The sequence below is a fragment of the Podarcis erhardii genome (genome assembly GCF_964252035.2).
Source record: "Podarcis erhardii genome assembly, chromosome: 4".
In the NCBI taxonomy this organism is placed as follows: domain Eukaryota; kingdom Metazoa; phylum Chordata; class Lepidosauria; order Squamata; family Lacertidae; genus Podarcis; species Podarcis erhardii.
This window is the reverse complement of record NC_138508.1, coordinates 68,876,965-68,899,829: the sequence shown is the minus strand read 5'-3', so window position 1 is coordinate 68,899,829 and position 22,865 is coordinate 68,876,965. Positions and strand designations below refer to the sequence as shown.

At 40.4% G+C, this 22,865-nt stretch overlaps 2 protein-coding genes and 1 long non-coding RNA gene across 5 annotated transcripts in view; 2 read left to right on the top strand and 1 right to left on the bottom strand.

The window, feature by feature from the left end:
• Positions 1-7,308, top strand: part of EGFL6 (EGF like domain multiple 6) — a 47,728-nt gene extending 40,420 nt beyond the window's left edge. Inside the window, exons 10-13 of the mRNA XM_081858722.1 lie at positions 1,403-1,474; positions 3,429-3,515; positions 4,192-4,460; positions 6,416-7,308. Coding sequence (XP_081714848.1) covers positions 1,403-1,474; positions 3,429-3,515; positions 4,192-4,460; positions 6,416-6,526 — 539 coding nt within the window. The 3' untranslated portion in view covers positions 6,527-7,308. The remainder of the gene's footprint in view (positions 1-1,402; positions 1,475-3,428; positions 3,516-4,191; positions 4,461-6,415) is intronic.
• Positions 7,309-13,088: 5,780 nt separating this feature from the next.
• Positions 13,089-16,620, top strand: TCEANC (transcription elongation factor A N-terminal and central domain containing). Of its 2 annotated transcripts, none has more exons than XM_081858755.1 (2): positions 13,089-13,222; positions 15,219-16,620. In XM_081858755.1, exon 2 carries the CDS (start codon positions 15,227-15,229, stop codon positions 16,280-16,282), a length of 1,056 nt encoding a protein of 351 aa, XP_081714881.1. In that variant the 5' UTR covers positions 13,089-13,222; positions 15,219-15,226; the 3' UTR covers positions 16,283-16,620. The 2 variants fall into 2 exon arrangements, with proteins under 2 accessions (XP_081714881.1, XP_081714882.1); XM_081858756.1 differs by lacking the exon at positions 13,089-13,222 and adding an exon at positions 13,393-13,411.
• Positions 15,280-22,794, bottom strand: LOC309340180. Of its 2 annotated transcripts, XR_014155827.1 has the most exons (4): positions 22,497-22,747; positions 21,767-21,913; positions 15,507-15,647; positions 15,280-15,415 (listed from the first exon to the last, which is right to left on the bottom strand). It is a non-coding gene; the product is annotated as an uncharacterized lncRNA (long non-coding RNA). The 2 variants fall into 2 exon arrangements; XR_014155826.1 differs by lacking the exon at positions 21,767-21,913 and having other exon boundaries at positions 22,497-22,794.
• Between the last annotated feature and the right edge of the window lie 71 nt (positions 22,795-22,865).

Sequence of the window (22,865 nt, the reverse complement as noted above, 5' to 3'; positions counted from 1 at the left end):
CTCAAACCTGCTCATGCAAAAAAAAAAAAAAGAAGAAGAAGAAAAAGAAAAACGAAAAACTATGGTTTGGCATTATGTCTGAACCAAGTCTACATTCAGGGTTGCCATTGTACCTATGTCCACAATCAAGATTGTTCTACAGTTGTTCAGAAACTACAGTTGGGCATTCCAGCAAATTGAGGTATAAAATATCGCCAACAAGCAATTTTTCCTTCACTTAAAAGCATTCTGTAATTCAGAAGGAATAATTAATTCTGACTGGTGGTGTTTCAGTTATCTCTCCCCCACCCCCACCATGTGAAATGAGCTTAGTATCTCATAGTTAAGTCGCTTTCCATTTTAGTAATAGCTCTTTCCCTTACCTCATACAGTTATATGAAATAAACACTTTTTTTAGAGGCTTACACATTTGATACACTTCCTTCTAATTCAAGTAACAGAAGTCTAGGTGATTTAAACCATGGTCTTAGTAACGTGAATCTTGCAATGGTACTAGACAAGAGAAGCTTTTGGCAATACATTATAGTCTATACAGTATTTCCTGGATCATCTTTCCTATGTTCTGTTGAGCACATTTAACTGCCTTGAGGGTCTTACGTCTTTGTACATGTGTACTTGTCTTTTCAAGTAACATCTGTCAAAGGTTTCATATATGGCCCCCAAAGAGACCTGTCTGTTTTCAGTTTTGCAAAGTGCTAAAGAAGAGCCTTATGTACCAAATAATCTCCATGAACCTTAACACATGTTTATATGGGAATGGCTTGTTGCCGAACCAGGCCCTGGGTTAGTTTTCGTGCCTGAACCAAACTTCCATCTGTTTGTCACATCCATGTACATGGAGGTGATAACTCAGAGTCTGGTCTTCAGGCACATACTGCAGTTCTACTGCTAAAGCTAACTGGGTATACCCCCCCCCCCCCAATTCCTGGATGAGATTACCTAGGGGATCACAAGCTACTCTGAGCTTTTAGGAGTAAGTGTAAGATTGTCCTGGATCCTGTATTGGAAATACCTTTTGAGTTATAACTTCTTACAAACATTGCTTTGCCAACACACAGTATTTTGCCCTGTCCCACAAAATGCATGATGCACAAAAACCTGATTATTGCATAAAAGAATGAACATGTTTTGGTGATGCATTTGAATTTGAGCTCCTTCAGCTCTGCAGCATTTCATCTAATAAGGGATATTATCTGGAGATAGCTTAGCCATATGTTAGTTTTGGACGCATAATTTTTTAAAAAATTGTCATGTAAACATAACTGGTAAGTATATGTGCCATATAATTTGTTACATTGTGAAAGCTTGGTGGTTTGTGATGTACAAATATTTCAGTTAATTCATATTTGTATTAACTGATTGTGTTTTTTTGGAACTAACAATATATGTTTCCATCATTCAGCTAAAGAAGCTGCTGCGTTTGGGCCTCTCCCAGCACAAAGGAAACTTCCAGTACAAAGAGCAGAGCTGGAAGGTGGGCAGATTTTAAAAGGATTACTTTTGTTTTCATCTAGTGGTGGTGTCTTTTCATGGGATCCTTCATTGGGTGAACTTTAGGACATTAAAAATGATAATAAACAGCCTTTTTTGACAGACAGAATCCAACACTGCAATCCTAACTATGTCTACTCAGAAGTAAGTACTATTGAATTCAGTTGGGCTCACTCTCAGGTAAGTGGCTTCAGAATTGCAGCCTTAGATTAGTTAAGTACTTGTAAGATCTTCTATGGGTCTCTTTATAAAACCTCATATTTTTACAGGCCTGCATTCAAGCCTGTCCCTCCATCAGTCAAACTCATAGTATCTGTTACCTCCCATAAATCTTCCTGTGCTTCTATCTGGACATCCTTCTACTTGTGTGTGTGGTTCCAATTTCTCATGTGTACCATATCCCATTTAACTTAATTGATTCTGACTGTGCTGGTTTCAGCCTGACTGCAGTTTATCAAGAAATACAATGGTACCTCGGGTTACATACGCTTCAGGTTACAGACTCCACTAACCCAGAAATAGTGCTTCAGGTTAAGAACTTTGCTTCAGGGTGAGAACAGAAATCATGCTCCGGTGGCACGGCAGCAGCGGGAGGCCCCATTAGCTAAAGTGGTGCTTCAGGTTAAGAACAGTTTCAGGTTAAGTACGGACCTCCGGAACAAATTAAGTACTTAAACCGAGGTAACACTGTATTACTGAAATGTGAGATGAGGTACACTGATACACCAAGATGCTTATCCAGAGCTTATCTAGGCAGCATCACCTTCTACTGGGTTCCACTTCACCTGGAAATAGGGCAAAAAGATACAACAAGAGATTGGTACAACTAGCACTCTTTGCTGATCCTAGTTTTCAGTTCAGAGTAGCAGCGATGAGCATAGACAACTGTTGCGTTCGCAAAGTAAAGGAAGGATTGGACCCTGATTAAAAATCAAGACATGAGGCTTTGACCAGCAAGGCTTTCGGAGAAAAGTGCATAAACCACACCCCTCACCAGGCCATTTTATTAGCAAAAGAATCTTTTACACAGTGCTCGTAAGAACCAATCATATTTCCTCTGAACATTTCATCAAACCCCACGTGGGGAAAAAGTTAGACTACAACATTAATTAGCATGCATATATTTTGGGGTAAATATGTTGAGAACTACAAAGGGGTAGTAAATAACTTGAGAACTACAAAGGGGTGCATCTGGCAACCCCAGAGGGGAGAAATAAACATGATAAGAAGGATGGCCAGAAAGACCAGATCACTACCACCTTCATGTGAGATCTGTTTCCTGGCTCCAAGATTAACATCTTAAGATTATATATAAGAAAACTACATCAAAGTAACTTGCCTACTATCTTTATGGCCCAGGAAGCCTGCCTGGCGAAGCAACTGCTGTGTACGCTGTGTACGTGGCGTGAGGAGAGAGAAATGGGCAGTAGGGTCAAAAGGGCCAGAGATGCAGATGTGTAGATTGATCAAAAATCATATCAAAATAGTTTAAACCCAGTCAACGCACTGCTTTCATTCCTGACACAGATGGCTTACTCTATATTTGTTATAATTCCTCATAGCAATCCCACCTGATCACTACATCTCTGGATATTTGCACTCCTACAGACAACTGCATCATGTCTGCGTTATTTGAAAATATTGGAACACACACTGCTAGCAACGTGTGAACTAGTCAGACAGTTCTATGTCTGAAAGCAATATATTCAGTGCAATATATTATCCTGGCTAAGTGGGAATAGTTTGTCCATGAACAGCTCCAATGCAGCTGGGTGAATAAATATATATAGCTTATCTTAGGGGAGTAGGACTGAAAGGGAAGAGAGTTTTGCCTTGCTTTACAGCATTTTTAAAATGCTTCACCCACTATGTGTAATACAACACCTTGTATTTCCTTTCTCTGAATACCTCATCTCTATTTCTGGACCTCACCTAAGTGGACTGCAGCTTTGGGCAAGGGTCTTGTGCCTGGCAGCAAGATATAAATGATGACTTTGACTGGAATCCTGCAGATCATGATAATGGTAATACTCCTAGATATGCAATGCCTCCCCCATCCCGTGGCCTCGCTTGGCTTCCTCTGTGTGTCCCCTCCTAGTTAAGAGGTGGAGTTTGATCACTAGAGAAAACCCAGGAAATGTGCTTGATCATTGGTCAGTTCAGAAAATAGACCATGGTATATTGGGCCAAGATCAAGAGTTTTCCTTGCATGCTCAAATGCAGCGTTTTCCCCAGGGGTTTGTTGCTCATTATGACCAAACCAGGAAACTGTGGTTTAATCTCTGGCTATAAACCATGGTTTGATCCTGGTTAGATATCTTATAGACAGACATTAAACAACAGTTTCTGGATGTAATGAGAAATTGGTTTATAACAAACCCCAGAGGGTTTGTATTACAGATGGGGAGAGGGAAGGAGAGAGTACATGAACATATTTGTTATCAGTGCAACAAATCATGAATTTCTAGACCCAGAAAGTCGCTTGCGATTCAGACCAATGTATGTCTTTGGTTTCATCTGCTGCCTGATCATTTTTATCTGGAGATGTCAGGATTTGAACCTGAGACCTTCTGCATGCAAAGCATAAGCAATATCACTGAACTATAGTCCTCCCCCTGTGGTAAATAACCAAAATATTTAAGATGAAACAAAAGTAACATTCCGTTTCTCACTTTCTAAACCCCAAATATCTCTCTCTAGGTGATGGATATTACATGATGGTGCCGGGGTTCGTGGGTCACAAGAAGGATGTTGGTCGTTTGAAACTTCTTCTCACTGATCTTGAGCCAAAAAGCACATATTGTCTGATTTTTAGTTACCGGCTTGCAGGAGAAAGAGTAGGGAAACTACATGTGATCCTAGGCAGCAGCGGCGGCAGCAGTCCTTCCTGGTCACAGAGTGTGGGAGATGATGAACAGTGGAGGACTGGACAAATGGAAGTCCACACAGGGGCTGAAACAACGATGAATGTAAGTTAAAGATTAAAAACCACCTGCAATGACAAGTGTAACTAGTTGCAGTTTGCTCTAACTGCTGGCAAGTTGTAATTATGGCTATATGGTACCTCTGGTTAAGAACGTAAGAAGTGCCTTGGATCAGACCAAAGCCCAGTATACCTGAAGGAGTGTCTCCAGCCCCATCATTCAGCCTGGTCACTGAGGTCCAGCACCGAGGGTCTTCTGGTGGTTCCTTCACTGCAAGAAGTGAAGTTAGAGGGAACCAGGCAGAGAGCCTTTTCAGTGGCACCCTCCCTGTGGAAGGTCCTCCCATGTCAAGGAGATAAAGAACTACACTTTTGGAAAGACATCTGAAGGCAGCCCTGTATTGGGAAGTTTTTAATGTTTGACATTTGATCACGTTTTTATATTTTGCGAGGGAAACCCAACTAGATAGGGTGGGGTATAAATAATGAAACTTCCGCTATTTACCCCAAGCAACTAGTACTCAGTGGCATATTTTTATTGTTGTTGTTAGTTCAGCATCTTTTTCTCACAATGGCAAACCAGGTGCCTGTGGGAAGCTCATAAGCACCACATGATTGAAACACCACTCTTCCCCACATATTCTCCCCAGCAACTGGCATTCAGAGTCAGGCCACCTCTGATCATAGCTGTCAACTTTTCCCTTTTCTTACGATGAATCCTATTTGGAATAAGGGAATTTCCCTTAATAAAAGGGAAACGTTGCCAGCTATGCCTCTGATGCTGGAGGGTAGTATGCAGCCATCATGGCTAAGTAGTCACTGATAGCATTGTTCTCTATAATTTGTCTAAGACCCATCCATGTTGGTGGTGTAATGAATTCCACTGTTTTAACTATGCAATGTGTCAAGCGGTACTTCCTTTAGCCTGCCCTGAAATATTCCAACATTCAGCTTCACTGGATGAAGCTGGGTTCTAGTATTAAAGGACGCAGGTCCAGAGACAATATGCCACTGAGTACTAGTTGCTTGGGGGAAATAGCTGAAGAGTCCTGTTGCCCTTTAAGACCTCCTTGTGGGTTTGTTGGAGACATCTAGTTTGCTGCTGTGGGAAGAACAATGCTGGACTAAATGGATCTGTTGGTCTGATCCAGCAAAAGGTGGTTCCTACGTTCTTATCATATGGACCTGATTGTAGCATGATGGTCTCAAGGCTTCAGGGATAAATGTCTTACTGCAAATTCAGTGTGTGTGTGTGTGTGTGTGTGTGTGTGTGTGTGTGTGTGTATCTATCTCAGATTCTAATGCATTTGGGGACTGGAGTATTAGCATCAGAAGCCATTGGAAGGTGAGGAGGCTGGAAACATTTGCTGGGCCTGCTACCTTATTTCTCTTGCCCATATTTCCACTAACGACTGGGCCGATTAAATACATCTGGACAAAGGAGAAAGAGTATGGCATGCTGTGCAATGATGGAATAGCAAAATGGCAGAATTGGGCTTTGTGAAATGGTATGGGAATGTTTTGGTTTTAGTTTTTAGTTTTAGCTTTTAAAATAGGGTGAGGCATTAAAGTGACAAATACATTCCACTAATTTTTAGCTCAACAAAAGGGGTTTTGGTATAAAGAAATATAAACCAAAAACATACTAAGCAAAAAATTCCTTGACAATGCCATTAAGAAGTTAAGGTTGAATCAATGATCATGCATAAGGACAGAAGACAAATTTGCAATGCAGCATACTACAGGCAGAATTTGAATACGGTATTTATTTGTGTTGGGTTTGTAAAACTGAATTTTATATCTTTAGATCTTATTTTGAAAATCTTCTTAATCCATAGAGAAGCATAAACTGTCCCATTATTTCAATGAATTTTTTGATATGGTGGTAATAATAAAAATGTGCATGTAGCACAGTTCAGTTTTCTAACTTATGAGCATCTAGTACGTCTTGATAATTTGCACTTCTTCTGTTAATAATGTTTTCCCCACTCATTTTATTAGATCGCTTTTGAGGCAGAACGTGGAAAAGGTAAAACTGGAGAAATTGGAGTGGACAATGTTACACTGTTTTCTGGTCTGTGTCCTGAAGACCATTTGACATTGGATATCTGAGCTTACTATTTTAAATACTATTATATTATTTGTTGTACTGGTCCAGAATTTTGTATCGTTGTGAGCTAGATAAAGTGCAAATCTGGAAACCAAACTTCAATGCAGACAGATAAACCGACAGGTAAAAAAATGTCTCCAGTTAGATACTACATTTGTATATAAAATATACTAAACTTTGGTTTGTGTGTAGCTCTACTGTATTATATCATTTGTGGCCAAGGTCTTATATAATGTGAAAATATTTTGCCTAGATTTCCTGCAAAAAAAAAAGTGTTTTACATATAATTTCTTTGAAAGAAAATGCCTATTCTCGTATATTCCCCAAGTTCTCCTGCAGGAATGTGAAACAGGATCTTCAAAAGGATAAGCAATTTCTTGTAACACTTAGGACTCCTACAGTTTGCTACAGCTCTGTGGGTACCCTGGTGTATGCCTGGTGGTTGTTGCAGTAAATAAGTAAAGCATTAAAGAGAGATACATGTCTCCAAAGACACATGGATATGTTGGCCAGACAGTTACCTGATGAGTATCTGCCCACCACACTTTAAATGTTAACTGATGCAAACACCAATAATATTTGTCTGGACTCTGGAATCATTTTTCTGCCTAAATATTACAACTGTTTGAATTTATGTTTTTCCTAAAATAAAAAGTCAGCTTCTCTGCTTCCCTTGTAAATCCAACTACAGCTATTTTAAAAGATGCTTTTATAAAAAAAAAAAATGCCAGTGGATTTGGTGGGGCGAGTGTTTTTATAAATAAATGAAGCTATACCATACTGATTTTGGTGAAACTTTTCTTTATGGGGAAACTCAGCCAGATGGGTGGGGTATAAATAATTTATTATTATTATTATTATTATTAGTAGTAGTAGTAGTAGTAGTAGTAGGTAAAAGTGATGTCACAGGCACATAAGGCCACAAATCAGTCCTAAAGTATTCCAAGCAATGGTTGTTGAGTTGCTGGGGCAACCCAGTCAGACGGGTGAGGTACAGTGGTGCCCCGCAAGACGAATGCCTCGTAAGACGAAAAACCCGCTAGACAAAAGGGTTTTCCGTTTTTCGATGCACTTCGCAAGACGAATTTCCCTAAGGGCTTGCTTCGCAAGACGTTTTTGTGTTGCGATTTTTTCCGCTTTCCCTCCCCTTTTTCTAAGCCGCTAAGCCGCTAATAGCCTCTAAGCCGCTAAGCCTTTAATAGCCGCTAAGCCGCTAATAGCGCTAATCCGCTAAACCGCTAATAGGGTTGCTTCGCAAGACGAAAAAACCGCTAGACGAAGAGACTCGCGGAACGGATTATTTTTGTCTTGCGAGGCACCACTGTACAAATAATAAAATTAGTGTTTATTATTATGTTGTAATTGACAGTGCTGGACACCCATGGAGCACAGTGGCAAATTACAGCAGACAGAGACTATATGCATTCATATAGGTCATTTCCCCCTTTCATAGCCAACAATGTTGGGTCACAAAAACAGATAATTCCCAATTCCTGCTTTTGCATGAACACCTGGGAGAAGAGTTCCGATGTGCAAAACCTTTCTTATTTCTTTCATTATGGAAGACAGTGCTGTGCACATATTCTTATGACTCCCCCAAACGTGAAAGTGAAGTGGTTGGGCCATGCTTGCTAGGGCTTTGTAAGTGGATCAGTGTGGTTTTGCAGCTTCATGGATGGGAAAAATATGAAGGTCACAATAATACAGAGAAATAAATATGTTTGAAGCCATTGAAATCAACCTTTCGCTGGTATCTGAGAAACAATGTGTTGGTTCTCTCCGCCTTGTATATATTTATTCATCATTAAGTTGATCATATTTATCCATGATTGCTGAGGAGAAAATATATAATTAATGTCAAAATCAACAAATTGCACCAATTTACCCCCACTGTGTTTTCCTCTAAACTGAAGACATATAAATGGTTTTGTGTGGGTTTTTTAAAAAATTGCTAGCATTACCTAGGAATTATTAATTTTCATATGTATGGATGGCTACCAAAATAAGCGAAAAGGAATACTGTTGAATGATGTGTATGAGTTACAGATATTGCTCTTGGAACTTATCCAATTATATTTTATAAATAACTAGATTCGTTTTGAAAGTGTAATAGCACATCTGGAGACAGATTTGAGCTGAAAAAGGAAAACATTTCCTAAAGATGTCTAAGCAATACAAAGTGATAATTACAAACTTGAAAAATTCAGTCAGTTCATGAGCATTTACTTTATGTGTGTCTTTGTAAACTATGCATGCTGATCAGCTTTTAATTAGAATTCGATTGATATTGTGCAAAGGAGTATAAATGTACAAGCTTTTCTGGAAGAGCAAAAGCAGCTATTTTCCTTTTGTTAATACAAGAACATAAGAATTAGACTAAATGCCCATCTAGACCAGCATTCTGTTCTCACAAGATGTCAGAAGCAGGACATGAGCACAACAGCACACTTACTGTAAGTTCATGATGCTCAGCAACTTGTATGCAGAGAATATCCTGATACTGGAGGTAATTTGTAGCAATCATTCCTTTTTTGTTTAACTTCTTTTTATTCATTTTCTATAATGAAACAACAAAAAAAGAAAAAGAAAAAGAAACAGCACACACCAAAGAAAAAAGAAAACATCAACCAACACAAAAAAACATGAACAAACCAGAAGACAAACATTAATTAACAACAAATAATGGTTGACTTCCCTCCATCTCGGTTTTGGGTTATGTAAATATTACATCCATTCTGCAGTTTTTCATTTTATATCTTCTACACATCGCAAGGGTTATATTAAACCTACTGTGATTTTTATGTCTCTTGAGTTTGTTTCCATGTATGTTATGAATTTGGTCCAATCGTCAATAAACTTTGTACCTTTTTGCTGTCTGATATTCTGCGTCATTTTTGCCAAATCCATATATTCAAATAATTTAATTTGCCAATCTTTAACGGTTGGGATATTTGGGGTTTTCCAATTTTGTGCTAACAGAATCCTGGCAGCTACAGTTGCGTATTGAAACATTATATGATCTTCTTTCTTAATCTCATTTCCGATCACTCCCAGAAGGAAGGCTTCGGGCTTTTTAACGAAAGTGTATTTAAGTATTTTTTTCAGTTCGTTGTATATGGATTCCCAAATATTTTTAACTTCTTCACATTTCCACCACAAGCAATCATTCGTAGTTAACCATTGATAGCTTATCCTCCATGAATTTGTCTAATCCCCTTTTAAACCCAACCAAATTGGTAGAAACGATGGAAGGAAATCTTAATTTGTCTATTGCCTGTTGTCTATCATGCAGTTTGTATAGTGCTTGTATCTATGGTTGCCAGCTGCCCCTACTCCAGGACCCATGGGCTTCTCCTGTTGTTCGAGTGACCTCTCCAGGGTGCCTGGCAGCTGGCCCACTGTCCACCTGTGTCATCACCTTTTCTGGGCGATGGACACCTGATATCCTGCTGCTCCAACTGAGGCAACTCCAGCTAGCCTTTCCAACGCTGGAAAACTGCTCGGTGAACTGGTGACGGAGATCAGAAAAGAGATCAGAAGGATGGAGAGAGATGGCTTGTGGGAGGAATATGTAGAATCAAAATGTACTTTGTCAACCTGTGCGGGGTGGGAGAGGAGAAGGTTGGCAAGTGGCGAGATGTGCAGATACAGGGAGGTAGAAAGAAGACACTATGGAACCAGCAGGAGAAAGCCAGACAGTAATAGGCTGGAAGGGGATAACCATTTGAAACTCCCCACATCCTTTTAAGTTGTGGATCAGAAGAGTCATATGCCCGTTTTTTGTTCTTTAGTTACTCCTATGTCCCAGATGGGGTCAGTGGCATAGCGTGGGGGGTGCAGGGGGGGCCGGCCGCACAGGGCACAACATCTGGGGCGCGCGCGCTCGCACTCACAGCTCTCTGCCCCTACCTGGCTCCACAGGTTAGGGGGCGCAAATTACTTGCCTTGCCCCGAGTGCTGACAACCCACGCTACGCCACTGGATGGGATCCTTTATTTTTATTTATCTGTCTCAGCTGGTACCCACCAATGTAACAGGCAACTATGGTCAAGTCGCCAGTGGTAACTCACTTGAGGCTCCACACTGTTGCACCCTCACTATAATATGCAAAAATGTTTCTGTGTTTGGATTGATGTACATGGGCACTTGCTGAACTATGGTTAAAAACCCCAGAGTCGTCTGTGACAGGACTTAACTATCCTTTACCTTTACCTTTAAGATGGTATAGTATTGAATCCTAGCTGTATGTCCGACTAAGCCACCCAGAGTGGCTGGGGAAGCCCAGCCAGATGGGCGGGATAAAAATAATAAAATTATCATCATCATCCCCATTCCATTCTGGTACATTTGAAGCCACTTTGCTTGGTGCATAGGTGAAAAGAATATTTTGATATTGTAATATACAATACAGCAATGCATGTAGATGTACAACCCGTGGGAATCCTCTGCTTCCCCTGCAAATTACCAGTGCCTTTAAACAAAAACATCTAAAAGTTTTACTGATTTTAGTGCAGCTTCCAGCTGTTCTAAATGTTGGACTACACAACACCAGCAGAGGGCAGTAGATATTCAGACTTCGATCCTGCAGATGAAGGCATAAAACAGTTTTGTCTCTCGCGTGAATTTGCACTAGATGACTGCTATTGTAGTAAAAAAAGTTATTTCAGTGTGGGTCTCTTTGCCTTTGGGGAACTTGGTTGGTATCCCCAATGAAGAAAGTAAGGAGTCTTTATTGCGATTGCTCAGAAAGTGAAACTTCCTTTAGCTTCATTTCTTAATGCAGCTTCAACTTTGCAGAATTTTGCACTAAAAAAGTGAAGTTTGTACAATTTCCTAAACTGCAACGAAGAGGCCAATTGGTTGGAAAAGTAGTTGTATTTTACATAAGCCCTTCTGGCTTGCACTCTTTCTAAACACCTGAGGAATGAAATTATCACCCCTCTTTTATTGTCCATTCCTGGTCGCCCAGCCACTGCCATAGAGTCCTTTCTCTTGGCAGATCAAGATGACAGCAAAGGTTGCAAGGTTTTTAGCTGGGGCAATCAGAATAAGATCCACTATTTGACTGCTGATTCAAAACCCTAACATGTATTTTATGTAATTGACTTTTTATTTCTGTTCTTTGTATATCGTGCTATTGTTTTATTGCTATGGCCGATGGCTGACGCAAATAAAGATTAATTCATCCATCCATCCATTCATTACATAAGCCTCTTTGCGGTGGAGAGGAGAAGTACGGTCTGAGCCTGTATTTCTATCGTTAAGAGCAGCAAAAAAACCCTCCTTAATTGTGCTGTGCTTTTCGTGTTTCGACGTGTTGTGAAGTAACGTGTTGTGGCTTGCACGAGAACTGGTGGCGGATTGAACATGGATACAGACTGGCCAAAATATTGTGAAATTGTAGAATATGATGGTGAAAAGCTGAAACTACAGAGTTTTGAGAAATTGAAACCTAAAGTCCGAGACTGGTTACATTATTACCAGATTAATGAAACTTTTAAGCAGGACAGAAAACTAGGATTTCAGAAGGAGAGGTCAAAGTTAGAAACAGAATTGCTAGAACCCAATACTAAGAATTTGTCTAGAATGTATAATCTGCTGCTAAAATGGAATACACAAGATGAAACGGTTAAATCAGCCATGATTAAGTGGGCACAAGATATTGGTCATGATATCATGTTTGCTGACTGGGAGCAGTTATGGACCACAGGTATTAAATTTACGGCATGTAGTGCCCTGAAAGAGAACATAATGAAAATGATCTATAGGTGGTACATGACCCCAGTCAAGCTTGCAAAGATATATCATTTGCCCAATAACAATTGCTGGAAGTGTAATGAATGTGAAGGAACTTTTTATCACCTTTGGTGGACCTGCCCAAAGATTAAGGCCTACTGGGAAATGATCTATAATGAAATTAAGAAAATCCTTAAGTGGACATTTGTAAAGAAACCGGAGGCTTTTCTCTTGGGCATGGTCGGCCAATTGGTACCAAAGAAAGATAGGACCTTTTTTATGTACGCAACAACAGCAGCAAGAATCCTTTTGGCGAAGTATTGGAAGACTAAAGAACTACCTACTCTGGAAGAATGGCAGACCAAGGTGACTGAATTTATGGGACTGGCAGAGATGACCGGCAGAATCCGTGACCAGAAGAAAGAGACAGTGGAGGAGGACTGGAAAAAATTTAAAATCTATCTTAAAAATTGTTGTAAAATTTCGGAATGTTAAGATGTCAGGGGATTGGACACTAAGAATTACAGCTATAAATCGAAATTTATAAAGCAGAAACTCTTTTTAAAGAGAATTAAATATAAAAATGGGATGAAGAATTGCTAAAAATTTTGAAATTTGGATGCAGTGAAGGGGAGGTTTGGGGAAGTCGCATTATGTTTGTTTTGTTTTTTCTTTATGTTGTAAAATCAATAAAAATTATTATAAAAAAAAAAAAAAAGAGAACTGGTGGCGGGGCAGATTGAGCTGTCACAACCCTCAGTATCTGGGCAAAGAGAGAGAGCGCCTGCGCGCCAATAAGAGTCCCGGTGCGCTTCGACCGCCTCACAACGGCGACCCGCGAAGTCCCAAGCGCGCCTCCTCGGCGGCCGAGGCTCCAGAGCCAAGAGCAGGAGCGCGCGCACCGTGCGTCCTTCCTCCAGAGGGGCGGGGCCGGGGAAGGCGGAGGAAGCTGCTCGGGCCAGGTAAGCGGAAAGCAAGCGCGCTGCTATGTGCGCTGCTGCGGGTGGGAGGTTTGCAACGCCTGTGTGTTGTGGGGTCTCCCTGTCCCCGCCCCCCCATCCCTCCTCCCTGGTGGAAGCTGCTCCGGCCCTTTGTGGATGCCACCTCGGAGGAATGTGGCCCGCCGAACAGAGGAAGCTGCCTTATACCGGGTCTGAGCATAGGCCCGTGTAATTTTGTGTTGTCCGCACGGTTTGCAAGCAGCTGTCCAGGGTTTGGGTCTCTCTCCCAGGTTTGTGCTGAGGAGTGAGCCTGGGAATGGATCGTCTGCGTTCAGACGTCAGGGCTGTCACCTATTTTTGTTTTGTTTTCCCTGGCAGGCTAAAGTGGGCTTGCCAAGGAGTTGTTTGAGAGGCAGAACTTCCAATATCCCCCCCCCCCTCCGAGCATGGAGATGCAAGGGTTAAAATGACCAGAAGAAACAGAAATCAGGAAGACCAAAATGTTAATAAAGGAACTGGGAACATATATAACTTTTCTTAAAGACCACTGTAAACAGTTAAAATCGTTCGTAATATTGGAATATCACTTGTAGTTTAATGGTGAATTTTGGATACAATGGAGAGATAAAAGATTTGGATTATTATAAAAGATGTAGGAGGAAATGATTATCAATAGGACTCACAAAGGGGAGGAGGAAAGTAAAATGGATCTTGGAATCTTGTTTTTATGTTGTATGTTGAATATGTGACTGTAAAATTTTAATCTGAAAAAACAAATAAATACGTTTAAAGAACTTCTAATATTTTTTCCCTGAGCATAGAGATACAGTGAGGGTGGAAGTTGCCACTGGTTGGCATTTGCCAACTAGTTTTCAGATGTTTGAAAGCTTCCCCATACAAGCGGGAAACTTTTTCTTTTCTTTTCTTTTCCAGCTTGAAGTTTTAAGTCTGTGTGGAAGTCACACTGACACTGAAGAAGCCTTTCCCCCTGTGGGTGTATGTGAATGAAAGAGTGAGTTATGGATGCTAATAAATTGTGGCGGAAGGTACTCTGCACATTTTTAAGGGCCCTCTCTGCTTCACATTACGCAAGCAGAGTATTGGCAGCAGGCTCTGCAGCTCTGCTTTTGCTTGCACACACCCAGTCTGTTCCCTCCATTTGACACTGCGAGCCTTGCTTTCTGTACAAGGAGCAAATGAAGAACTGCAATCTTTGAAGAGGTTCTTAATGTGACACGACTCAAGAATCACTATGTCTAATAGTATTGAGGGACAAATGGTTTTCCTTTCAAGGATTGCCAGTTTTTTATTATGTTGGCAAATGGCTTTACGGTCATTCAGTTTCTTACATGGGTGGAGTTAAGAATTCTGCAAACAGCATCTTGTAAAGTCTACCTGATAAAATGTAGGAGCCCTGGGATTCCATGTTTGTATAACTAGGATTCAGCACAGCCTCGAATCATCATTTGCTGGGTTTTTGTTGCCAAGCCCACTGTTTTTCTTCTTCCTATTAGCTGAACAGCTCCCATGAGATGCATTTTGCATTTGGTTGTGTCTACCAAGCATAGCAGTCTCTACTATTGCCTTATGAAAGCTGAAATACCTATCACAGTACTCTGCTTAAAAGATATCACAGGGCGCAATTATTAACACTTCAATTACATAATGTGCAGATGTTCTATGTTTACTTAAATGTAAGCCCCAGTGAGCTCAGTAAGTGAATTCCCTAGTAAGTATGACTAAGATTACAAGCCTTTTTTATTTTATGTACTTAAAAGGTTTGCACTCTGCATTTTTGCCCATAAAGAGCCCCAGTGTGTTAATCACTATTGAAGGTGCAAACATTGCAATGACATTCGTATCTAGCGCTCTATGAAACATTTTATAGAATAGGTTTTGAGAAAGACCCTGTGTCATCTGAGAAATTATCTGAATCGGAGCTCTTCTGTTATACTTCTGCCCTTAATACAATTCTATAGTGGCTGTAGAAAAGATGAATCTGCTTCTTTCGTTACAGGATCTGAAATGTCTTACAAAAAGGTTCTCATGATTAGAGCTGATTGTATAGAAAACCTGCTCTCCGAAAAAAAGTACGAAGATATTGGAAGTCATCTTGCATATCTTGAAACTGTTGATATGACTGTAGACTGTCTCCAGGAAACGGATATTGCCAAAGCTGTGTTCAGAATCCTCAAGAACTGTCCCTCTGTGGTACTGAAAAATAAGGCAAAGCATTTACTATCGAAGTGGAAAACACTTTATAAGCATTATTACAATCAATGCATACAAATTAAGCCAGTATTACCTGATAATGCAAAAGAAGATTCTGATCCCCTTAATGTAGTCCTGGCAGATGCAAACACTTCTGGAAAACTGAATCAGCATGAGATATTAGGCCCTGCCAGTTCCAAGAGTTGCCTGCTATCAGAAAACCATCCACAAGACACTGGAAGTAATGTGCAAAAAGACAACGCAATTCAGCCTGCACTTCAAGAGCACGTGAGTTCTGTTAGTGAAACAAGCCCATTTCAGGTTCATACTACAGCTATGAGATGCAAATGTATAGAGTTTCTTTATGAAGCTTTGATTGACTCAACAAGTAATGCAAGTGAAAAGCACCACAAGATTGCTGAAGAAGTTGAACAACATATCTTTGTACTTCATGCTAAAAACGACAGAAAATACAAAAACTGCATCCGAAGCAAAGTTTCTAACTTGAAGAATCCAAAAAATGCTCACTTAAAACATAACCTGCTTCTAGGGACTTTGAATCCTAAGACATTTGCTGAGATGTCCACAATGGAAATGGCACATGATGAGCTAAAGAAGCTCAGAGCTTCGTATACAGAATCATCTGTCCTAGAGCATCAGCTCCCCCAAAGCATCAGTGGGACACATACAGACAAAATAAAATGTAGACGCTGTGAAAAATTTGATTGCACTGTTACTGCAATTGCTAGGGGAGCTCTTTTCCTTCCTGGTTGGGTACGAAATGCAAATCCAGATGAACAAATGATGACTTATGTAATTTGTAATGAATGTGGAGAGCAGTGGTACCACAGCAGATGGATTTGTTTGTGATTATGCATCCTTTAATCCCTACGTCTTCAGAGGAGATAAGTATTAAATATGAAATTACCAATGTACAGCTATGTGAATAAGGAATATTTAAAGTGCTGTAATGTTTGGTAATGCAATAAAAAGTGGATGAGCGTTATGAAGCAAAATGGTTATGAAGCTATTTGAGAGGAAAAAAATTAAGTTGCTTTAAACTATTTTTAATAGTTTTAATATTAATGTTGTGTTTTAATTGTTGCAAAAAGTAAATTGTTGTAACCTGCCCTGGAACCTTAGGGTGAAGGGCAGGTAAATAAATTGTAATATTAAATATTATTAATAAATCAGAATATGACTCAGTACTCCCCACTTCTTAATTAAGACTGATGTCACTATAATCATTTTCAAGCATATATTTGTTAAAACTTTTATCAAGACTTGATTTTTAAAATCTAGCAAATCTGTACTCATTTCCAAGTCATGTGGCCAGCATGACTAAGCCACTTCTGGCAAAACCAGAGCAGTGCATGGAAACGCCGTTTACCTTCCTGCCAGAGCAGTACCTATTTATCTACTTGCAGTTTTTGGCGTGCTTTCGAACTGCTAGGTTGGCAGGAGTTGGAACCCCGACCTTCTGATCGGTAAGCCCAAGAGGCTCAGTGGTTTAGACCACAGCGCCACCTGCATCCCTTAAACAGAGTGCTTATAATGAAAAGTGGAAGGAGACAGTGTTAAGCTATAAGCTTTCTTGCGGGAACAGTGCAGTGGATTTAGGGCACTGGAAGTGGTGTGTTTGCAAGGGCTGGGGAGAGGGCATCAAATGGTCTTGCACAGGGCAGCATATTACCAATGGCCACCCCTGCCTAGACATTTTAGCCCCTGAGGTGAACCCACAAAATGCTGTGTCCCTCTTCCCACCAGGGAAGAAGGGGTGAGTGAAGATCTACAACAGGCCTTTGACTAATTAAACAATCAATGGCCTTTTAAACAATCAAAGGCTTGCAAACCTTTGTTTGTTACTGTGTTATGCATTTTTGTGTTTTGGTATTGTAAGCTGCCCCGAGATCCTTAGATGAAGGGCGATAGAGAAATCCAATAAATAATAAACAGGAACAAGGGGGAAATGAAGAGCTATATTGGAATATGCTGCCCCTATAGATCCTGCCATCTCACCTTGCCACATGGGTGGGCTGGCTCTGCATTCCTGTTATATAATAAGCAACAGAAGAGATGCTTTGTGTTTTAACCAATGATGTGTCTAAATGTTTTTTCTTTGCCACGGTTGCTCTTACCATCTGAACCATGCACCCGAGAAGCAAATGCTTTCATCCTGAACTATGGTTTTTCACATCTTCTAACATTATTCCAGTGCTCAATCTTAGCAAAATAAATATGCACTGCTTAATATTCTCTAGCATGCTATGTCATGGAGCATAAGTGAATGTCCCAAATGTCTAACAAATGATGCTGCAAAGGGCATCTTATGTTCTTCAGAAAAAGGAACTGAGTGTCCTGTCCCTGATTCTTCTTCACAGCTCACGCTTGTGCTGACTGGCATTCAACCTTCCGATGAATTGTAATGACATGAAACAGCTGAATTACAATTCTTTTTTTTAAATATATAAATATTTATTAAAGTTTTTGAGTACAAATACACAAATAATAAACAATCTTACTTCCAACACAACATAGTTTCATCAATTCTTTGGACTCCCTCACGTCTCCCGCTCCCATTTACATCGTTAAAAGGTTTTTCCAAGCAAATTATCAACTTGTTTACGGTCTTATATCCACTCATTTAAATATAATCTAGCAATTCTCCAAAAAAATTATGTTTTCTTTAATCTCACTTATCATCGAGTTCAAATCTAGTTTAGTGGTGGCCAATTTTTTATAATCTAGCATCCTTCTTAACATTCAACCAAGTTACAATGTTTTTGTAAATACATCTTAAATTTCTTCCAATCTTCTTCAATCCTCTCTTCTCCCAGGTCTCGGATTCTGCCAGTCATCTCGGCCAGTTGCATATAGTCCATCAGCTGCATCTGCCACTCTTCCAGTGTGGGTAGATCTTGAGTTTTCCAGTTTTTAGCAATGAGTATCCTTGCTGCCATTGTTGCATACATAAAAAATGTTCGATCCTTCTTTAGCACCTTCTGGCCGACAATACCCAGGAGGAAGGCCTCTGGTTTCTTAGTGAAGGTATACTTAAATACCTTTTTCAGTTCATTATATATCATTTCCCAGAAGGCCTTCACCTTAGGGCATGTCCACCAGAGGTGAAAGAATGTTCCTTCATTTTCTTTACATTTCCAACATTTATTATCAGACGAATGGTATATTTTGGCAAGTTTAACTGGGGTCATGTACCATCTATATATCATTTTCATTACATTTTCCTTCAGAGCATTACATGCGGTGAAGTTCAACCCAGTGGTCCATAACCTTTCCCAGTCCTCAAACATGATGTTATGCCCAATGTCCTGTGCCCATTTTATCATAGCCGATTTAACCATTTCGTCTTGTGTATTCCATTTTAACAGCAAGTTATACATTCTAGATAGTACCTTAGTCTTTGGTTCTAACAATTCTGTTTCTAATTTCGATTTCTCCACCTGGAACCCTAACTTTTTGTCATTTTTAAAAACTTCTTTAATCTGAGCGTAATGTAACCAGTCTCGCACTTTATCCTTCATTTTCTCCAAACTCTGCAATTTCCAATTGTCTCCATCTTTTTCTAATATTTCCCAATATTTTGGCCATTTGGCCTCCATATTGGGTCTTTTTCGGGCCTTGGCTTCCAGAGGCGAAAGCCACCTTGGAGTCTTGTTTTCCAATAAGTCTTTGTATTTTGTCCAGACATTAAATACTGCTTTCCTAACAATATGGTTCTTAAAGGCCTTATTGATCTTAACCTTGTCGTACCATAAGTATGCATGCCAACCAAAAGCATTGTTGAAACCTTCCAAATCCAGTACGTCAGTGTCCTCGAGAAGTAGCCAGTCTTTTAGCCAGCAGAAAGCTGCGGCTTCATAGTACAACTTTAAGTCTGGCAGGGCAAAGCCCCCTCTTTCTTTCGCATCAGTTAATATCTTAAACTTAATTCTGGGCTTTTTGCCCTGCCACACAAATTTAGAAATATCTTTCTGCCACTTCCGGAAGCACTCCGTCTTGTCCACAATCTGTAGTGTTTGAAACAAAAACAACATTTTTGGCAATACATTCAACTTTAGATTAGATTAGATTAGATAAATTTATTGTCATTGTCCGTATATACACAGTATACACAACAACGAAAATCAAACACCCAAGACCGGATTCACATACACATTTGCACGTATCTCCAACACTCTCATCCTATTCAGACATAATCTATTAAAACATACATAATCCAGAATATAACACAACCTATTAGAAGCATAGCATAACCTAAAACCTATCTCATTCCTTACTACTCACTGCTTGCTATTTCTTACAACTGGCCCTGAGATCATTATTTAATGCAATCAGAGCTCTTGGATAGAAACTATTCAGAAGGCGTGTGGTTCGTGTTTTCATTGTCCTGTATCTTTTGCCCGAAGGCAACAGTTCAAAGAGGTTGTGAGCAGGATGGGTGGGATCTCTCAGGATATTGTGTGACTTCTTCAAGCTGCGAGACGTGAAGATCTCATCCAGGGTTGGTAGTTGGAGCCCAATAACATTCTGGGCAATTTTAATTATTCTCTGTAAAGCTTTTTTATCCATTCCAGAGCTGCTCCCATACCACGATAATATACTATAGGTTAAGACACTCTCAATGGTACTATGATAATAGGACAGAAGTAGGTGCTGAGATAGATTCAATCCTCTGAGCATTCTCAGGAAATACAACCTCCCCTGCACCTTCCTCACAACCATATTAATATTTGCAGTCCATGAGAGGTCCTCAGAGATGTAAGTGCCCAGGTATTTAAAACTACCAACCCTCTCCACCTCCTCGCCATTTATGTGCAATGGTAAAAATACACTTAATAGCAGCAATTCGGCCTAACAAAGAAAGCTTCAGTTTTGTCCAACTGTCCAAGTCTCTCTTAATTTCAGACCAACATTTTTCATAGTTATCCTTAAATAGACTCAGATTTTTTGCTGTTATATTTACCCCTAGGTACTTTACTTTTTTAACCACAGTTAGTTCTGTTTCTCTCTGAAACTGTTCTGACTCTGTATCTGTCAAATTTTTTCCCAACACCTTAGTTTTCTGTTTATTTAATTTAAATCCCGCCACCCGACCAAAGTCCTGAATCAGTTGTAATACTCTTTTCGTACTAGATTCTGGCTCCTGGAGGGTCAAAACTAGGTCATCTGCAAAAGCTTTAAGTTTGTATTGTTTCGCTCCGACCTGAATCCCTTCCACCAACCGGTCCCCTCTGATCATGTTCAAGAGCACCTCCAGAACCGAAATAAATAACAGAGGGGAAATCAGGCAGCCTTGTCGTGTTCCTTTTTCAATTTTGAACTCTTCTGTAACCACATTGTTAACTATCAATTTGGCCTTTTCTGAATATATTGCGTCAATCCCGTTCTCAAACCCCCGTCCCACTCCCATTTCTTTTAAATTTCCCTTCATAAATTTCCAAGAAATATTATCAAAGGCCTTCTCCGCATCTATAAAAATTAGCACTGCTTTTGTGTTTATGTCTGTTTGCAAAAGTTCCAAAATGTCAATAATGTTCCTTGTGTTAGCAAACATGTGTCTACCTGGGAGAAAGCCTGCTTGGTCTTTATGGATTACCTCATTTAAAACTCTTTTAAATCTGCTTGCCAAAACATCTGCAAATATTTTGTAATCCACATTTAAAAGGGAAATGGGACGATAGTTCTTCAGCTGAATTACAATTCATCAAGAGGTTCAGTGCTGTGACTTGTGGACTGAATAAAGACGTTAGATTATCACAGTGCATATGTTAATTTGTGTTCTAGTGCCAGGACATCTGTGTTAACAGTAACCTTTTTGTGTGAATGGCCAGTGTTAGAATCATAGAGTTGGAAAGGACCTTGCGGGCTGTCTAGTCCAGGGGTTGGCAAAGTTTTTGTGTCTTGGGCCGGTTCATGGTCCCGCAGACACAGCAGTGGGCCGGAGTGTGTGCATGCATGTACACGCAAATGCTATTTCCGGCGGAGAGGCGTGCACAGCTTCCCATTGGCTGCAGGAGCTCCGGTTTAGTGCGGCGCACAGGAGCTGACCTAGCAGGTGGCAGGGGTCCCCGAGCGGGTGGTGGGGGCCCATGGGCCAGTTAAACGACCCCATGGGCCACTTGTGGCCCATGGGCCTTAGGTTGCCGACCCCTGGTCTAGTCCAATCCCCTGCAATGCAGGAATCTTGACTAAAGAAGCCATGGCCATTCAACCTCTGCTTAAAACCTGACCTGATGTTAGTCACATAATTCTCACCATATGTACTTTTCTTCATTTCATTTTCCTCTGATTTGACTGCTTACAATCCCTTTCCCTTCCTTTCTCTGTGTATACCTGCAACACAGGATGACACTTTATATATTTGATGAAGTGGTCTGTAGTCCATGAAAGCTTCTGGTATAATAAATAGGTAGTCTCCACGGTGCCACAAAACCCTTTTAGCCATCTAGACATCATTATCACTATTTTGCAGATATGAACCTGAAATCGAAAGTGTGTTTTTACTTACTACTGCATATAAATGGTCATTAGCCTCTTGTAGTCATTATTTGAGGAAAGAAAATGTCCATGTGAGTTCATTTAGGCTGCATCCCGTTCCCAATTAATGTTTAAATTCAGTTGCGCTAACTAGAATTAATTTATTTGAACTCAGTTGATGGGAATCCAATTGGACAATATAACTAGGTAAACAAAGGCTTTCATCGTCAATTCGTGGACATCCTTCCAAGGCTCTGAATGTAAATGTTTGTGAAGGGCAAATATTTGTTGAATATTTGAAAACAGACTTGAGGAACCCCAGTATTGCTTAATATTGTAAATAGATTATTCAGGTACTGTAAACAGGTAATTGGCAACAGCTTGTTGTTGCTTTTTTTAAAAAAAAAAATCCCCAAAAAGCAAAATCTGGAGAAAATACAGTAGGGAGAATAGAGACAGGCATTTTGATACCAATTATGCCATGTGAATGCCAAATGGGGGGGAAAAAATATTGCATGAGGAAACACCAATCTCACAATAAACACTCATCTGCAAGCAGCCAGAAAGGGGGAAAGTTGAGAGCAACCTTTGGGGGAAAACTTTGAATGAGTGATCTGATGGGAGATGAACCAGGTAAGACCGCAGTTGTTGACATCTAAACCAAGAGGAAGTCAACAGTGCCAACAACTGCATAACACTGAAGGTGGATGAGGACAGACAGAGGAGAGGCCTTTTTTCAGCCCCGCAGCTTATGGAAAAAGGGGCAGCCCATTTCAGGCGCCACAGACAATACTACGTACAAATATGTGGCTGCTGCTGAGTGGCATTTCCCGTGAAATGGTGACTCTTCCCCGGGGTGGGGCGTGAGAAGCAGGCGGGAGGCCCCTCTCTCCCTAGCAACAGCCCCTCCCTAGCAACAGCCAGCCCGCCCGCTCCGGACGGAGTTGCGGCTGCC

Excerpts from the sequence above, each read along its gene's own strand:
- TCEANC (XM_081858755.1), top strand. The coding sequence starts at position 15,227 with ATGTCTTACAAAAAGGTTCTCATGATTAGAGCTGATTGTATAGAAAAC.